Raw genomic sequence first — 19,682 nt, 5'->3', positions numbered from 1 at the left:
CATCAATGCCTGTTAAAGTGATTTCCATGTATTCCCGCTACTACCAAAAGTTGTGCAATACCAAGAGGTGTTTTTAATTGTCATTCTGGTTTCAGGACTGACGCTGAAACCAATTATTGGCGAGACATTGTGGGATAACTGTATACACTTCACAAAGGGCAGATATCCCATTGGGAGATCGAACCCCAGTCATATGGCAGAACCACTGCTGTTCCAATTTCGGAATCACTACACAACCAGCACATGCATACAGAACGCTCCTTTCATGAGCAGACTCACGAGTGCCAAAAATTTCAGCCTACTTAGCAAATTCCAAATCGGGGTCAGGTTGGCCTTATTTCCCAAACAATTTGGATTCATGTAGCAAATTACCAAGCTTAGCCCTTGACTAAATACACAATCATTCACGTCAGTGTGAAGAAAGCCTACAGAACACACAACCTCCCACCAGTCCCCTCTCTCCCTTTGCCAAAGTGAACGTGTAAAGGGCATCAACATACAGCACTGCTGTACAAGTAGAACAGCAGTGCAGGAAGGTGCTGACGAAAGATGGTTCTTGACGAGACCAGCTCTTGCATTCGTCTGAACAGGTGGCATTAAGCCTTACCCAAAGGCGATAGCATAATTATCTTTAGGCATAACCAAAGAAGGGAGCCCAGATCCGTCAAAATAAAAAATAGTGAGTTTTAAGTGAACGCCTGATTTGTTTCCATCACCAACACATTCCATTTCATATATAGCCACACCAAGCACAAGGGATGCTAATTTGAGGTTTGCTGCATGGGTCAAAGTATCCTGTATTCAATCAATCAACACACTTTTATTCTGCGGAAAACACCCTAAAAGTACATAAAAACAACAAATACAAGTTGATATCATACAGAAAGAAGAAGGCAACATCATAATTCATCTTATTGCAACATCCAGAAAGAAAGTCATAAAATAGCATCTATACATTTAAGACAAATATAAATGAGCCGAAATATAAAATAGATACAATTCAGGCTACATCAAGTTCAAAACATAGCTTATTTAAAAAATCACGTGGGGAGAGTATACTCACAGCCTATAGGGGAGATTATTCAATAGCCAGGTTCCCTCTAGTCAGTTTTTGTTTCATCGCTGGACAATTTAATTGTTTGTCTGCAAAGTCAAGCTTGATTGAGATAGAGGGGCAATATGGCACACAGTATTTGGGCTTGTACTCTCTTTGAAAAATTCTAAAGCATTGGCGGTTGAGCAGATCCCCTCCTCCCCTCAGCACAGATTGTAAATGTCAGATTCTCAGTGGTCTCAATTTATCACAAATAAACATAAAATGAGTTACTGTCTCCTCGCTCAGACCGCGTAGAGGGCAAATGGTTGACCCATCATGTCCCCGCAATTGTGTAAAAGTGGGTATATGTAATACCCCAAACCTGAAGCTGGCAAAAAGTGATCTAGTCTTGTGGGGCCATAGAACCCCCAACTGGACGTAGCAGAACAAAAGTCCTGAGATCGCAACTGCCCCAGTTCATCCCACTGATCTTCTCTGGCCGCTCTCACTCTGACCTCAAGCTACCATCTCTTGTAGACTACTGTTAATCTCAAGCAAGTAATCAGAAATGCTCCAGCACATGTTTCAATAAACCATTGGGCCTCATTCCGAGTTTGGAGGTAGCCAAGGCGCTATTTGCGCATGGCTGCCTCCAAAACCGGGTCCGACTCCGAGCTGTTTCAATGGGGACTTACCGGTCCATTCCGACCCTGGAGGGACCGGTAAGTCCCCATTGAAAAAGGTAATTCCCATTCCCATTTGAGCCCCCATAGGGCCCAATGGGGAGGGAGCTAATAACGGTACTGCAATTTGCGGTACCGTTATTTGCTCCCCGGTCCCACAGCGGCTCCCGCTAAGGGCGCCAGGTAAAACCAGGCGCCCATAGCGGGACCTGCTAAGGGACCTCGAAATAGGGCGCAAAGGGATTACCGGCACCAATGTCCTTAACGGTGCCCGGTATCCCTTTGCGCCCGGTCGGAATGAGGCCCTTTGACATTAACTGTCATCTTATTGACCTGGTTGAATATTATTTAGGGTGGGAAGTGAACTTGGTGTTCGACCAACCACTGCAGAGTAGCACATGGGCACCAATAGGTAGTATTGTTAGAAGTCATACTTCACAATTCTCCTTGGGCATATTTCTTTTAGTTTTACCAGACATCTGTTCGCAGAATTTCTAGGTTTGTTTTTGTCGCATGCCTATAGCCCTTTAAATGAGTGACCAAGAACACAGGCAGAGAAAACACACATTAACAAATTCACATGAATCCATTTAAGTGCCTTGAACGCGTCGCACCTTATGCATTCAAACAGAGTTATACTTCTATTTCTGCTACTTCCATTAAACATTGTGGGGTTCATTTTTTATACAATGGACCACCATTGATCGATTAACTGAATACGTTTATAGCTCAAAAACTTACCTCTTTAATGGCATTAAGAAGGTCTGGCTTTGTCGGTGCACAGGAAGGAATATATTTATGGCCAGACAGTTTAAATTCTTTCATCAACAGTTCTGCACATACTTGTTCATCACCGATCAATTCTTCCTTGTGCTCGTGCATAAACTCGTACAAGTAAAGTACCATTTTGGGCCCATGCTAACATAAAAAAAAAGCAGTTAATTCAATTAGAGCACCTGCAATAAATAAGATCTTGTGTTAAAGGCTACGATAAAAACAATAGTGTGGCCTTTTCTATACGTGCAGAATCTACATTTGCTAGGCATTTACCATTTGGGAGCTATTATCATCATACTTCCTGGACGCGCACACATTGTGCAGGTGGAGCTATAAGCACAGCCTGACATTTTTGGGGCCTATGCCGCCCAACCCCTCATTCGATATCCTCAGCCCTCTATCTGTTGCAATACAACAGTTGGACATTTCTGACTCTGACACCAATCAACCAAAACACATTTTATTTAATGCATGCTTGGCATCTTCGTAGTGCTGCAAAAACAAATTGTTGCAATTTTGCCAAACAGTACCCATTAAACCAACATCAGAATGATGGGTTCTGCCACTGCTCTTAAAATATTCAGAATTGATATTTTACAGAGTGGAATCACAGGCTACCTAGGTGTTTTTTAATCTTGTCCATCCTTCACACTGCCTTACTTGCTAACGCCATGTTTACGCACTGAAATCCATTAATCCAACTCACTTCCCTTGTCACGTTAACCATACAGTGAAGACGTTCCCAACACTTGAAACTTTCACAAAGATATTAAACCCACCCTCGACTGCCCCTGTCCACTCCCCTCCACCATCCGCGTATAACGTCCAGCATACAGTAGCACATCAACCTTGTATAGTTTCGGACAGGTGGCGGGTCTGAATAAGGTGGTGAGGGAGATCCTGCTGGATTACGATGCATAATCATAATATACATCTCCAGCTCCCCTCGCCCATCAACAAACACCCGCAGAAAAGGACTCACCACCAGTGCACCTTAGGTTCCTAAGGCTCCCCGCCCTCCCTAAAGACTCTAGAATGCTAGGCAAATCCCAAGGCCGGAATTAGTTCTTCTTTAGTGGATTAAATTGGACCCATTTAAAAGCCTGGAAACCAGATCCTCAACGATTTGAAAACCTACCAATGGTTTTCTTAAGGCCCCAACTACTGCCCATTTGGCTTTTAGCAAAGCTAGACAAGCCTTTGCAAAACCCTTCCATTCAAAAGTCCAGAATTGTTAGCAAGAATGAAGCCCACACCATTACTGAAACAAGGCACAACAGTGAAAGTAGGCTTTTACATAGATAAAGGCCTACACTCTTCTGCAGAGGCCAGCCCTTCTAACACTCACTGCGCAACTCCAACCCGAGAGTCTCTGCTTTGTTAACTCTCGGAGAGGAAAACACAGATCTCATTTTGGAAGAGGGTCCAGAAGAAGCATCTGTAGCCGGGATGTTGACTGTTCCTTGAGGAGAGAGAACATCCTCTGGGACAAAGGTGACAATTATGGTTGCTTTTGCCTCTTCCATTCTGATTTTTTTTAAACATTTCTTTATTTGTTTTCTTACACAACATAACATGTAACCATTCCCAACACCCCCTTTTTCCACCCCTCCCCCTTCCTGTTGCAGACGTCCCATCACTATATTCACGGCCATTTGTTCAAAGCAAGTCCATAATACTTATTTTGTGCAACTCCAATGTACCATATAGTCACTGCAAATACTATAGTACCTGTCCCCAGTCTTTCCTAAAGGCCTCTTGCTGCCCCTGCGATTTGTAACATATGGTTAAGAAGTGTGAATAAGTGGCAAGTGAGAGCAGAAGGGGAAGAAATAAGAGATTGTTAACAAAAATGCTTAGTCTAAATTAGATTAAGATAATAAAAATAATGCAAGTGCAGAGGTCGGTAGGAGAGTGAAATGCCAGTGTCGTTCCGGTTTGCAAAGGGTGCTGCGAGATTTAAAAAACGAGCTAACCAAGGTCAGAGACGCTTATGCAAGAGGAAAAAAGGTGCAAGAGGGTATAGAGAGTCAAGAGACGATGTGGTACCAGAGAACAAAGAGCAAAGGAAGAAGGGGGATGCAGAGAGAATAAACTGCTAAAATTGCATTTATTTTGACTATTTACTGCTTACTTGCAAAGCTGGACTAAAACAATCTTGTATAATTTCTTGATGGTTGGGTTCATTCAGTATTTCAATAGCTTGCTTCCTTTCTTGCAATGGTCTGTTTGGAGAGAATATATGCACAAGGAGTCGTCCAAGCTGCACACGAAATACGTCCTTGCAGGACCACAGAAGGAGTTTCCATTGCTCTCTATGGGTGTTTCTGCCTTCTCCCTAAACAAAAACCAAAGTATGAAAGACAATTAAAAAAAAGTTAATATGCAACTTAACAGGTTTTTGACATTTAGGAATAAACCAATTCACAGATAAATGTCCTCAGTTCCTCATTTGCTTAAATACATATTTTCTGTAAAATCGGAACTGAAACTTCAGCATATGTACATTTGAAATCGAACATTTAATTACAGTACCAACGCCTTCAAGTATATGTTGTGATCTGTAGCTAAAAAATATTGCAAATATGCACATCGGCATATGAAAATAAATGAAACTCTGAATATGCTTTGGATGCGGCTTCAAAGTAGAGGCTCAGGTAACTGTGCTGCTAAATTAGAATCACTGTTTTACTTTCCTCAACTTTGACCACCGTATCAGAGGTTTCCAAGTAGAATGTCATAAGTAAAGAAGCACTAACAAAACCAAAACTTCGGATCATTTCAAGTGCACGTGTTGTGCAGTGTACTGGTGAACAGTTGATGGATGTGTGGTTTGGGTTATGTTAATGTTTCATTGCTTGTTTGAGTGGGTGATAGTATAGGTGATGCATCATATGAAAGAGTGCATCAGACTTCACCTGCCAATGTAGAGTAATCCTATTCCAATTTACTACACCAAAATGAAAAGACAAAAATATAGTTCATAAACATGACCTCCAGTTAATTAAATTTGCATCCCATTCCCTGGACTATGATCATATTATTAGGTAGTGTCATAATATGCCCCATTCCCCCAGTTCAATCAAAGGTGTTGATACTATATGACCAGGTTCTCTACCCATAGGTCTGTCCTTTAAGGTACCCTGTCTATCCCCTTCCCTCATTTGCCAGGTATTGATATAATATGGTCTGGCATGCCCACCAAATACCCAGCCAAGTCCCTCAAATGCCAGAAACTGACAAAAAATTCCACCTTGAAAGCAGTATTTGTATTTATTTGAAAAACATTGATGTTAATTTCTATCAGGAATAACATACTAGAACACAAATACAGAGAGTGGAGCATTCCCTGGCAGGATATTAGCGGAATAGCACAAAGACGAAAATAACTGGCTAGACAGTTTATGAGGATATGAACAAAGTACGACAGACCAGGAACATAAATACAAACATGAGAAACAGGTGACTTACAAAAAGGGAAGTGTAAACTTCCTCTTTAGAAGTAAGTGAAGTTAGGTCGAACTTTGAAGAGATCCTCAGTCAGGCTGGCATTGACTGAGATAGACCGCATATTCCAACGGAGCTTCAGAAAGAGCGGAAGGGAGAGGAGGCACAAGGGCACGGGACTGTGAGTTGTGGGCAGAGGAGAAGCAGTGGTATGGAGATAGAGATACGTCAGAGAGGGTCTTATGAAGAAGACCCTCGTTAGCTTTGTCGATTAGGAGAAAAAACGATAAAAAGGAGCAGTTGGTGCATGAAGAGCAACCAGCATGGTGTTGCTGGGTAGGGGGGACTCCCATTTTTGAAGAGGTCAGCATGAGGCAGCGGAGAATCATCCAGTGAGACTGTAGTAAGAAAGGTGGGAATCTGTTCTGAAATGATTGGGGGAAGGACAGAAAAGAGAACATGATTTGAGGGTCGTCATCATAGTGGTGTTCACGAAAGCCAAAGGACAAGTTATATTTTCCTAAGGCAGAGCTATAGTGAAGAGCAGAGGTCTGATCCTTGGGAGATGTGGGCAGGGAGAGGTGTGGGTAAGAGGGTTTCCAAGTTCCAGGAGAATTAGAATCCATGTAGGAGGCAATTAATGAGAGCAGATTTGTGAAAACGAAGGTCCCAAAGGGAGATGAGGAGGCGGCAGTGGTCAACAGTGTTAAAAGCAGCAGGGAGGTGCAAAATGATGGAGAGTGGAGTTGTGACCATCAGAGGGAAAATTGGAGATATGCATGACTGCATCATGATGGGAGTGTTTGCTACGGTAGCCAGATTGAAGTGCATCAGTGATTCATTTGAAAACTATCCACTCAAGGACCTTTCAATAATGGGAAAGGAGGGAAACTGGAGGACAGTTCACCAGGACGTTTGGCTCATGTGATGATTCACTAAATCTCGTCACTTCTTCCCATAGGGGAGCCCTTCCCTGTGAGGGTAGGTGGCTATGCATTATCCCCCTAGGGGAGGGAAAAAGTGGCAGGACCTCCCAGGGAGAGACTCCCCTTCTGGGGATAGGGACTCCCCCTTTCCATTCCGAAACCCCCTTACCCTCTCCCCTCTGAGACTTCAAGACCTTCTCAAAATATTATCAGCCCAGATAAAAGCACTACTGTTATGTATTGTAATTCTTCAAACTATATTTGCTCAGAAGTGAGCACAGTAAAATCAATAAAAGTTCAGGGCATTTACAACTCTTTCCTGAAACCATTGGGATGAGGAGGAGCACTCAAGGAAGCATATCAAGTGTTCATCCACTAAGTACCGAGATGAGGTGGCCACTAGGAAGAATGACGATGGGCAAAATGAAAGAGGGGAAGGACTGCGATCTTACACTGGGGACGACCCAGTGTATTTGTATAAACAGAGACGAAGAACTACCTCAAAGGAGAAGCACCAGGTGATAGGCCTGGAGAGCCCGTGAGATTCGAAATGGGAGAGAAGATGGAACGCTGAGGAAGCAGATCTGTACCGAAGAGGACGCCAGGGGTAAACCGAGGGAGTCCACTGCAGCCCGAGTGACGGATTACCAGGAAGATTGAATTTGGCAATGGTGGTGCAACCCCAGAGTGGTGGACCAGCTGGTCCAAGAATGGCGCTGAGACAGTTGAGCAGCAGAGGGACCCGCAGATTCGGCATGGGACACAAGAGAGCGAGGAAAACAAGTATGGAGGCTGGCAGGGTGATCCACTGTCCCTGGAAGAACCAGTGACGTGTCCCACTACAAACATAGCTAACAGGGAACACAAGAGACCCGGTAAGGGAGTGGGGCCAGCCGAGATCTCGTCCCAGTAGTCAACCTAAAGCTACAAAAAGGGGAGAGCCTCTGGGAGTAATCTCCCTTGTCTAAGTGCTAAATACAGAACTACTATAAGTCTGGGAAACCTCTGGAGTAATCACCTTTGTCTCTGTGACTATCAACAAAGTGCCTCAAGTGTGAATACAAATAAGAAGGAATACCCTTGTTTCAGAGGGGGTGGTTAATGTAAAGCCAGTGTGAGAAGCTGCAGGAGTGATCCCCCTCCTAAGAGAGATTGTGGTAACAGAAACTCAAGTACCAAATACATTGGGAGCGATTCCCTTCATAACTGTGAGGGTAATATAAGAGAGTATGAGATGAGAAGCAGTGGAATTGGTCTCCCTGGTTTAAGAACCACCCAGAAGAGGCAGAAGGAAGAAGATTACACTAGGACTGGCTTTTCTAGTCCTAGTGGCCCTTGAATATCAGTACTTGTTTGAGAGACATTCAAGCTCAAAATGACGAAGTAACTACGTTTACTCATTCAGAGAGAAACCAGGAAAAGGATGAGTGTAAATTCACCTTAATAGGAGTTTGGAAGAAACTACAAAGGCTCTTGAAAAGTATTGTTTGAGCTTGAAGAAAGCCTACCTTGTACCAGTAGAAGTGACTCATTCTACTGGCTGTTAAATCAGACACTAAAGCAACAGAATACAGAGTCAAGCCTGAAAGGAGGTACAAGACCAAAAGAGTATTGCTTATGTTAAATTACTACTAGAGTATTAGAGACTAACTAGGAGAAGGGAGTCATTCTCCTGGCCCTTCACTTGAACTATTCTCTAGTTATTTGTCACATTATTGTGGTGCATTATTTCAGTAGGAGGGATCCATCCTCCCAACCTTTCTTAGTTATTTCTTTTGACTATTGGTATGGACAGAAGTGGATTTTGGGACATAGGACTGTTATTTTGGTTGGACAGTCATCCTGACAACAAACACCCAGTTATCTTTACTTGAGATAGGGGTTTCCCTTTAGAGCTAGGCAGAGGTAGGTGGGATTTTGCCATCTAAAATTAAAAGTCTATAGCCAAAATGGCATTTTTGCATACCACAATCACCAGAGTTTCTTCAGAAATGTGTAGGATGATGCTGATTTGAAGGAGGTGCAGAAGACTCCAGCGGAGAGAGATTAAAAAGAATAGAGAAGAGAGTGCTAGGGGGCGTGGAGGAAGATGAACGCATACACGGCTCGCTCTTGCTCCACAACTGAATAAAGAAGTTCCATCATGGCCACGGAAGCAGGGATATCCCTACAATCAAGGGCGGAGGACCCTTCGGGTATCGTAGCACCCGGATGTGGCACCCCAAGAGACATTAACAGCTGAAGTGACGAGTGGGGACGCCCAGCATGAGTAGCTGACAAGCCGTGGCGATGCAGGGGAAGGCTGCTGCAGTGTGTCAGGGAGTTTCCGGGTGCCTGTGCAGAGGGGAGCCCTGAGGCAACAGCAGGCGTAGAATGGCCAAAGGAGGTGCATGAGATAGATCTCAGCAGCTCGGATGCAGTGAGATGGGAGCTGGGAATGCGGAGGGGAGGTGAGATCCCCCTGGAAGAACCTGGAGGCTCCCAAAGTTTACTGGCACTACAGGGGAATTGGTGCATTAGCACAGAAGCCGGAGGAAGAAGCCTCTGTTGCTGGGCTCTTATGAACAAAATAGAGGGGCAGCCTGGTGAGGTGAGAGGGGCAGGGAATGCCTTGCGGCGACACACTGCTGGACAGTAACTGTTCAAGTGGGGGCTGGGGCTCCTTGAACAGCACGGTTCCAAGGTGGTTTTCCCCTTGTAAGGAATTTGGTTGGTGGTGGACTGTCAGAGACACCGCGTTGGTGTTGTGAGTGTGTTCGCCTGGCTACAAGTACCGGTCCCGGTGTCTCTGCTGTAGAGTAGATGGCAGTGTCTCTCACCCGAGATGGAGAAGGGCCAAAGGGGGTGGAATTCGGAGACTGGGACATATCGTTTTGGATCCCTTGGGCTCTGAGGGACCCTCGGATGGTATGGGAATGGATGGTGTACAGCAATGTGGAGGACTGGACGCCTTACAGTCGACACCCAGAAATAAAGACCTTCAGGGAGGACGTTGTGTCCTCCATGGCAGCCATAAAGGATAGGGTTGAGTATGTTGAAGATTGAAAATAACCAGCTCTCTGTGGTAATCTTGGAAGCAAGGATGGAAACATGGATTCAAGAGTTGGAACTCTGGGAGAGAGACAGAAGCAAAGCAAAGTCAATGACACAGAGAAAAGGGAGCAGAAGCATAACATAACATGTGGGGCCTTCCCCAGGTAGATGGTGAGACCTCAAGAGACGAGTGGGGGGCATGTTCAAGACGCTACTAGGAGCAGAGGACTCTAGGACAATCATTTGTGATGGGGTACACCAATGAGCTGGCTCAGGTCCCAGGTCGGTGGTTGTCAAACGCCACTACTTCAAAGATAAAGAGGACAATTTGCAGAAGGCATGAGACCTGGGTACTTCTTTGTGGTAGGGGGCCTTGATTAAGCTGTTGCAGGCCTTGTCTATACATACTGAGGATCAATCATTCCATGCCTCCGAACCAGATACCAAAGTTCATGCGCCTCCTGACCAACAGCGCCCATCTATAAGATGACATTGCACATGCTACATTACCACGCTGCCGCCCACTTCCTTTCTACCCCCTTTTAATCTTAAACCTCAAGTGTCCAGACCACTGGGATCCCCATGCCACTCCGTGCCACCTAGGTTTGAAACACCGGCCACCACTCTCACCTCGCCATGCCCCAGCAGCCAGCAAACATTCTGCACCATGCCACTCACGGAAGCTCAGTTTGGACGGCCCAGACCCACCAACTTCCTGCAAAACACCCACGCCAACCTTACTCCACCCTGCCATTCTCTTCCAGTTGCCTTGCCTGAACCCCCATTCCATCCGGGACTGCACAGGCACCCGCATTCTTTCCTTTCCATCACCTAGTACTCACTCACCCTCTCCCAGCCAGGCTCAGACCCTTCTTGCACCTAGGGCGAACTACTCCTCCATCACTGCCCAGAAATTCAGAGCTTCCTACTACATATAGGATCAAACACATGTATACCAACACCACCTCTACACCTTGAACAGTCTTACCTAGACTACCATGTCTTCGAGGACTCACCTCTGCCCTGGACCACCAACCATGCATTGGCATTCACAGAAGCAAATGACTATGCACCTGCACAACATTGCTCACTACACCACTAATTCCGCCATTCTATGTTGTCACCACCTATCTAGGGGCACTTTCATATACCCACCCTCTTCCCCCGCCCATACTGCAACCCATACACCTTGCTTGTGCCCTCATCAACGCACACTCTCTGTGCACCCATGCCATGGATATACATGATCTTATACTGGAAAAAGACCTCGACTTACTAGCCATTACTGAAACTTGGTTGCACAATGCGCTGGCCCAGTGCCATCACTTGCTATATACTCCGTGGATACTCCATTCCCAGATCAGACAGGCCCACCAAACTAGGTGGTGGAGTGGCAATAATCTCCAAATCCTCTCTACCCTTCAGAACCTCTCCCCATCCACTATGCAATGCTACGAACTCTGACTCACTAAAATAGAACCTAACTCCCAAACCACCATCAACTTCCTACTCACACCACTTATCAAACCTAACACCAAACTCATACTACTCAGTGATTTTATTCTTGGTTTTAATGACACCACCGCCACCAAGGTCACTGCTCTCAGTGCCACACTAGAAGAGATTAACCTGACCCAAGTCATCACTACCCTCACCCACACCAAAGGCCTAACCCTTGACTGGATATTGAACCTTAACATGCCCATCACGGTCTTCACCATCGACCCCTTACCATGGACAGACCACTAATTGATACTTTTCTCTCCAACACTGGAACCCACGATAGCACATAAAGCCACCAACCGCTTCCACCCCATAACCTCGAGGCACACCCGCAAACTCACCAAGAAGATGCTTGAACCCATCATCTGTGTGTCCCTTGCAACACTTCCGGAGGTAATGACCCAGATACCATCCTCACTGCCTATAACACCATTATCCTGCACACAATTAACCACCATGCACCTCTAAAAACTACTCTGCAGAAAAAAGCCCACCAATCATAAAAGGTTCACAGAAGAACTATTCACCATCCGCAGACATACAAGGGCCATACATTTGGAGGAAGAACCCCTGTACAGCACACAAAGTGGCATTGAGCTTCAAGGCCAAGACCTATAAAGTGGCTATCATACCAACCAAATCCAACATCTAGAACACCAGAATTAGGGAAGCCAACTCAAACAAGTATCTCCTGCTTGAATACCCAGCACCCCCCCATCGCCATCTTCCCACAAGACACAGCCTGGTGCACGCTCGTCCAATCTGCATTGGCAACAACAACAAAAAACAATCTCAGAGACACAACTATCCTCAAGAAATCTATGCTCTCTGCCAAGGACGCAGCTCCACTTCAAGTAGATTCCACCTGCTCCACCTCGCCCCCTTTCCACTTCACCCCTATAACACCATCCAACATCCAAACCATCTTCCAATGCCTCAACCCATCAAACTGCAAATGAGAACTTTGCTGCTACCACATCATCAAAATGTGTGCTGGCCGCCTTGCACCTATTATCTCTAAATCCATCAATGCCTCTTTGCCTCGCGCTCTTTCCCAAAAGCTATCAAAGCAGCCTGGGTCACACCCTTACTAAAAAATAACCTCCCTCGAGCCCCACCGTCCCAACCACCTACCGCCCAATCACTACAGTTCCATTCCTTCTTAACATTCATGATCGCACCACCTACACCCAACTCCAAACCCAGCTGTAGACCATAAACTTCCTGGCTTGCGTCAATCTGGCTTCAGACCCAGATACAGTTCAGAGGCCACCCTCCTCGATCTCAAGATCCAGCCCGACAGCATATGCTTTGTCTGAGAACTCGCCATCCTCCTCCTACTTGCCCTTTTTGCACGCGTACGATTTGGTTGACCACAACATCCTATGCTAGCACTTTACCTTTAAATTAAATTTCTCCGGAGAAGCCACTAGTTGGGTTAATTCCATTCTTAGCAAGTGTTAAGACGGATTTCTGAACTCTGTCCTGGAGGCGCAGAGGTTCAGAAGGCCAACCTAATTACTTGGAACAGGGTAACCTCTGGACAAGCCAGACCAATCAGGGTAGCGATCGCGGCGGTCAAGACTAGGTCTCAAGAGGGGTGAGGGTGACTGAAAGCCCGCAATGAGCAAACAAAGCAAGGACACTTACAAATTACTCCAAACAGGTGTTATATTAAAAATATATACACATTTATTCCAAGGCCTTTGCAACAATGACCGTAGCGAGAAATCACGATAAAACTCTAGTAAACCAACACATACCAAACCAATACAATATATATACAAATACAAACGAGTTTAAAGCGTTAGATGCACGAAATGTGTAGTCCACCTAGAAGGGGAGGAAAACAGGCAGTGCGAAATAATGATTAGACCCAGTCTGCCTTCAGAGGCACCTAACTAAAAGGAAGTCCAAGCCCTACGAAGAGTGGAGCCTTGTGCTCAAAAGTACCTGCACACGCTGGTGCCAACGGGCAAAAAGGGGAGACTCTTCGAGGGAATCAGGCAGTTCAGTTTGGTGCACAAATGAAGAAGAACAGAGTTCCGCGACTCAAGCGCAGCCTCCACTGTGGGCAGAAGCAGAGCGCGAGTACGGAAAGGCGTGCTGTTTGACACAGCGGGGAAAAGCTATGGGCTCCTGCAGGATGGCGACCAGTTCCTAGCTATGCTACTCACCGGTCCCCGATGCAAGCAGACCCAGGCTTCTCCGCGTCAGTTTCAGTGCTGGCAGGTTCAGGGGAACAGGGACGTCTCGTCGTCGTGTAGATTCTGCAGCAGCAGAGTTGAGTTAAAGATGTCCCAAACGAAGTGAACCCGCACAGTTTGTTACCACAGCAGGGCAACGGAGCGGCCGTGTGTATCTCAGCCAAATGTACACTACTCACTTCAGACCTGGGAATGCCAAGTGTACAAATCGTGTGAGAGTGACAAGGACTCGAAATACAACACAACCTGGCGGCGGTTACAGAGCAAGACTCCTGGGTAGGCTGGTCAGTCTGCTGGATGGCCCAGAGACACTTCCGAAGGCTTACGTGCAGGAGATGGTGAAGATGCCGAGAATAGCTGTCCCCGCTATTCCAAGGGTCGAAGTACCAGTACAGGCCTTCTGGTTCGATCAGAGGTAGAAAGGGTTTCACAAAGCAACAGCAGTGCAGAGGAGCAGTCCTTCAGCGGGTCACCAGCGATTCCTCGGTTCAGCCTCGTGGTTGCAGGATACTTGGCTCCTGTATTCCTTTGTTTGTGAGAACTCGGGAGATCGACATGGTAGTGGTGTTTCCAGCCCCCTCTTATCCACGGTTCCCTTCGCGCCAAAACGGAGGGGACCCAATGGGAGATCCGCTCATAAAACACTCACATCATACGTGGACCTATCACGGATCACGGTGGTCCCAGGCATTCACACCACACTAGACTCTCTGGCACCCAGGATGTGTATTGGGACCAGACATCCCAGCCCACATCCTGGAGGCACACACAAGGTCTGTAGAAGCCCGCGAAAGCATCTGTGTTTCGCGGGAAAGTACATGCCCAAATAAGGAAGGCCCTTGGTCGGCTCGACCTGGGGAAGGTGAAGGGGGCAAGACGGTCAGCGGACAGGACAAAGGAGCCTCGTGGTCTGGCCATTTTGGGAGCCAGGCCACCATTTTGGGCTAAGCGCGAGAAACGTGCTTACAATGCCAAAAGGAGCTCAAAAACACAAGAAACGATCGCTGCCACCATTCCCGTCCGTGATTCACTTGCACCGATCATTTACAATCCAAACAGAGTATCTAGGGCCTGTAGAAGACTAGAGACCCAAGAGAGCAGTAATTTAGCTTACAGTGCCCTCTTGTGTCATGTTGCACGAAAGCTGCAACATGATAAAGAAACTACGGAAAACAGCGTTTCCCGGTACTGACTGTTTTAAGGGCATGTCAGTTTCCCCGTAAGAATGGAGCGAAAGCCCAGAAGAGTGCGGCAGAAGGCTGCACTTCTCTGGCAAAGTCTAGATCATGGTGAAAACAACAGCAAAAAGTTTAGGGGTTGCCACATGGAAGGAAAATTACCCACAATTAAGAAATCTTTCCTAACAGCAAGCGTTCCTCCAGGATCTTTGCTGGCTCTGAAGCATCTGGCCCTATCCTCGTATAATATGGGGTCCCGCAAAACTATCCTTCACGCTCTACAACATGAACACTAAGCCCCTTTTCGGCCATCTTGACAATCTGGAAATTCCCTACACAAACTTTGCTGATGATAAACAAATTCGACTGAAACTCACTGGAAACCACACTCTAGACTAATATCAACTGGTTCTATGGCATCATCCAAGCATGGATGGCAGACCATCATCTCTGTTTGAACGATGATAAATCAGATCTCGTCATTGTAGGCTCCCCATACAGACTGAAACGTTTGGATCCGGGCCTTCACATGCTTCTCCATCAATGGCAGCATTACCCCGGTCTGCAGCCATGTGAAAGCATTGGGCGTTTAACTACATGCAGAACTTTCCATTCAAAAACATTTCAAGGCCCTCGCCTTATCAGCAGCATTTTCTTATAAGCTCATTAACCTCAGCAGAAAATGTCTGTTCTATGATAACTGCCTTTTGCTAGCCAGGGCCTTAATTGGCAGCAAACTGGATTACTGTAATGCCATCCTCTCTAGCACCTCTACCAAAAAACATAACCAAACTTCAACTGATCCAAATCAATGCCCTTCGGATCCACTTTGGTCACCCTCTAGCCTGGCTTTTGTCAGACCTATCCAAGGTCCTGTGTTTAGAGCAATAATTGTTTATGTTGTTTCTATTCATTTGAGATAAATGTGTAACTTACCTCGTATTGTTATTAGGTGAATTATGAGAAGAACAAGTAATGTACTAAATACAAGAAAAATCTGCCTGTACATGTGTCTTTCTCAAAGAATGTCAGCATACGGTATACTCATGTATCCATTCACCCAGGTTCTGTTATATACGTGCCGCAAAAGTCTCCATGCAGCACGCTTTTGAATATGCGGAACAATTGTATAAATGTATAAATGCAATTTCTGTCTTGCATATTGGAATTGATAATCCAATTTTTGTTTCCTTTTTAAAAAAAAGAGATTCAATGACTGAGAAGTGAAAATAAAAACTACTCTCAGGTTTAATTTAATTTAACTCACACGTGTGCATGTGTATTACTTCTCCTTTGTCTGTACACCTATCCTTTGGATATACATAAATTAGGCTACAATAGAGGATCAGATACACCTCAAATTTCTTTTGCATACAATTAAATTGCAATTAGCTTTGACTCCATAGACAGGACTCCCCCTCTTGTTTGCTTTCTACTGATAGCCCTCTGTCCTGTGCTATTGTTTTGGGCTTTCCCTCCCGTTTTTCTCTTTCGGGCGGCCTGGGGCATGAAGCATATGGATCACAGCTTGCAAACGAGACGTGAGGCTTACTGGCTGCCTATCAAAGCCCACATAGAGTTCAAAGTTTAAGGCCTGCCGCGAAAAGGGTGCTGTGATACTGTTTGTGCTGTTCGGCTGGGCGCGGGACGTGTGATGGATAATAAAAGAATTCCAGTAGGATACGACTTATTACATCAATCTTGGGTGGTAACTCTGTTAGCGCTGCCTGTATCCCTTTACTGCTATCTGGCTATCGCCTTGTCACTATCGACTACGGTAATCCACCGACGAGCAGCCCATCTACATTCCTATCACTTTGAAAGAAGCTGGAGTAAAGGTGGCGTTTGCAGGAGTTTGTGGAAAGAGCGCAGTAGGAGCGCAGGTGAAAATGTCGAATGTATAAAATCTCTTGGGCACATGGCCCCGCTTGCAGGTAAGGTTGGGTGGCAGTGGGTCTAAAGGTAATGAGGTTATACACCCGACGGAGGAAACTTTAAATGACACTGTGTATTGAGACGGAAACAGTCAAAGTGGATGAGTTGCACATTGAGGCTGAATGTATGAAGGAGAGGGAGGGATCAAAGGCGATCAATGCCTTAAAGAAAAAGTAGCCCTAATTGTGGCAGAAATGGAATCGGCCATGGGGGTAAAAGGATCTATGGGGGTGCTCCAATTGCGGCAAGGAGAAAGTTTACATAGTAAATTTAACATGGAAACAAGGAAAGGCACGGGTATTGGTGGATGCTTTAACCCTCATTCGGAACTGTGGGAACCCTGCCACCATGAAGCAGGGGGGGGAAATGTAATCCAGGAGAAAAAAATTCAAACAAGAGGTAACAATGGGGAGAAGTCAGGATACCCCCCTGCCTGGTAGATACTATTGGAAGGACAGCGCATGAGCCCAGATTGTCTGAAATGGGGCCAAATGCCGATTTGGCAGCTCACCTGATAAAGGAACTCGCTGACCTGACAAACAAAATAGCATATCAAAAACGCTTTAGTCCCACTAGTGTGACGGAATGGGTGCATATTCTGGGCGAATGCCTAAAGCAAGCAGATTTGAGAGTGGAACTAGAAGAAAACAGAATCCATAGGTTGCCGTAAAGAAAACTGAAAGGCAGTGGGAAAAAAAGAGGCACACCAGCAAAGAGAAAAAAAGGAGTAAAAGGAGTGCTTGCCAAGGAATAGCATGTCTCAGACCCAAATGGATGTAACAAACAGATTTGGATGAGGTGTTCTCACAAGAAATGGGACTGCTCGGTAGCTCAGTGGGGTTTCAAGAGGGCGATTCAGATTTGGAGCAGAATAATACATCATCGTATTAAGGCTCCTCTACATCAGGGTCAAGAGTGTCCCATCAATGCTGTGATTGTGTAAGGAAAAATCTAAGGGGAAATCCTCCCTCAGGATTGGGCACGCCTTCAACAACTCATGATGGCCTGCCTCACAACATCATTCTCGCCATTTACCAAGCTCTACAAGGCTATAGCAACAAATCTACAGGATCAATCTTCTCTGATCATGGGAGTCTCGAACAAATTGTTGAGCCTGGAGACGTTGGCAGCTAAAATGGAAGTGAGAATGGATAAAGAGGCGGGGACCTCAAACAGCCGGCAAAATCGCCTTTTTGCGATCTATCAGGGAGGGAGACTAAGGAAAAGACTTATATTATGGAGGCTCTCCTGTTGGATGGCGAGTGGATGTGGGCGCAAATTAAGATGATGCAGAGGCAAAAGAAATAATACGGAGAGTGAACTTCAAACAATTGACCTTGAGTGCTTTGACCCAAAAGTTGTGACAAAGGTGTCATCCTAAGAAGAAAGCTTGCCAATGATGCCTAAGGATGGAAAGATTTTTTCTATGTTTAAAATTCCAAAGGCAATGGATGACAAAACTAGACAATCCATATTGCCTATTGCAAACAAGAAATGTAGGCAAAATATGAAGAAAACCAAGAATATGTCATCAAAGGTAAAGAGTAAATCCAACGGCTCAAAAGCCTAAGAAACTTGCGCTCTCCCCCAGCCAATGACAAACCGCAGCCTAAAAGAGCAAGGAAGGAACTGGTGATCGTTGAAGACATCCAGGTGGAAATAACAAAGAAGGGGGTCGAAGTGGAGGTGGATGATGAAATCATCAATTTAACAGGGGATGATCTTAGCGATTTCATAGAAGAAATTGAAAGAGAGGAAGATGAGGAAAGGTGGAAAGACATTAGCAACTCTGAGTGGGTAAAAATGGAGATCCAACTAGAAGAAATGATGAAACCCCTTCAAAAGACTAATATAAAATCTAAGGAAACTCAGAAAGGCCCGACACCTTTGAAAGGGTCAACCCCCTTCAGGACAATGGAGGATAAGAGAAAAGGTATGGATATAAATGATCCTACGGAATTGAGAGAAGGTGCTTGGGCACCAAGATCGAGGCCGGGGGAAACTCCAAAATTCCCCAGGGGGAAGATCAATCAAGGGGAAAACAATGAAAAAACTGGTAGTCCCCAGAGAGCTACCTTTAAATTATATGTCATAAGAATGATGGGAAGTGTTGACTCACCTGTTCTTAATAGAAGCAACTGTCTTCGCCTACTGAATTGCATTGTCCCAAAGCATCAGATTATCACACGAGATATTAGTATCGTGGAGTTTGTTTTGGACAAAAGAACGGACTTGGTTATCCTCCATTTGGTTTCGCAAGCGAAGAGGGACCTAATCTGATCCTTGAAAGATAAGTTCCTTCCATTGGGGTATAAAGTGATTGACTTTCAGGAGCGGATAAGGGAGAATTGGAGTGAAATAACGATGCAGAAGTCAGTCAGAAACCCAAAGAGAAATCCCCCCTAAACAAAGTACTGCCAAAATAACAACTGCTCTGCCCATGAGAGAAGATCTGAAATCTTTGAAATTTACAATTGATAATCAGAATAACAAGGGTGATGTTAAAAGAGTGGAAAAAAGGGGCAAATGTGGCAGAAGATTCTTGGTGTTGGGTATCTAGTGCACTACGTGGTGGTCAGGGTAATTAGATCCCCAAAGGGCGGGGGGCAACTATTGAGGATTGCCTCATGGAACACAAGGCGTTTTCTGTCTTTGTTCATAGGAAGAATCCTACAACTAGAAGATTTTAACATACTATGTTTCCAGGAAACCTGGTTGAGGACTAAGCCTGTGTGCGATGGATACACTGTATTCCTCAATCCAGCACCAAAGGAGATAACTGGCTGCCCATATTCAGGCCTACTGACTTTGGTAAAGGTTGACTCAAGTTGGACTATTACGAACGTTAAATGCCCAAATCCTTATGTGCAGATTATGCTATTGGAACAAAAACAAAGATTTTGGCTTAGCCCGATGATTTTGATCAATGTGTATTGGCAGGTGAATAGGAATAAGGA

General features: G+C 45.4%; 1 protein-coding gene across 1 annotated transcript in view; it reads right to left on the bottom strand.

The window, feature by feature from the left end:
* The window catches only part of LYST (lysosomal trafficking regulator), a 3,942,656-nt gene that overhangs the window by 1,805,878 nt on the left and 2,117,096 nt on the right, over positions 1–19,682 (bottom strand). The window contains exons 31-32 of the mRNA XM_069606985.1: positions 4,631–4,834; positions 2,461–2,637 (exon numbers count right to left, since the gene is read on the bottom strand). Coding sequence (XP_069463086.1) covers positions 2,461–2,637; positions 4,631–4,834 — 381 coding nt within the window. The remainder of the gene's footprint in view (positions 1–2,460; positions 2,638–4,630; positions 4,835–19,682) is intronic.

The sequence above is a fragment of the Ambystoma mexicanum genome, chromosome 4p (genome assembly GCF_040938575.1).
Source record: "Ambystoma mexicanum isolate Mex_15411 chromosome 4p, UKY_AmexF1_1, whole genome shotgun sequence".
NCBI classification, from domain to species: domain Eukaryota; kingdom Metazoa; phylum Chordata; class Amphibia; order Caudata; family Ambystomatidae; genus Ambystoma; species Ambystoma mexicanum.
Note: the sequence above shows the minus strand (reverse complement) of the source record. Positions and strands in the feature narration are given on the sequence as shown.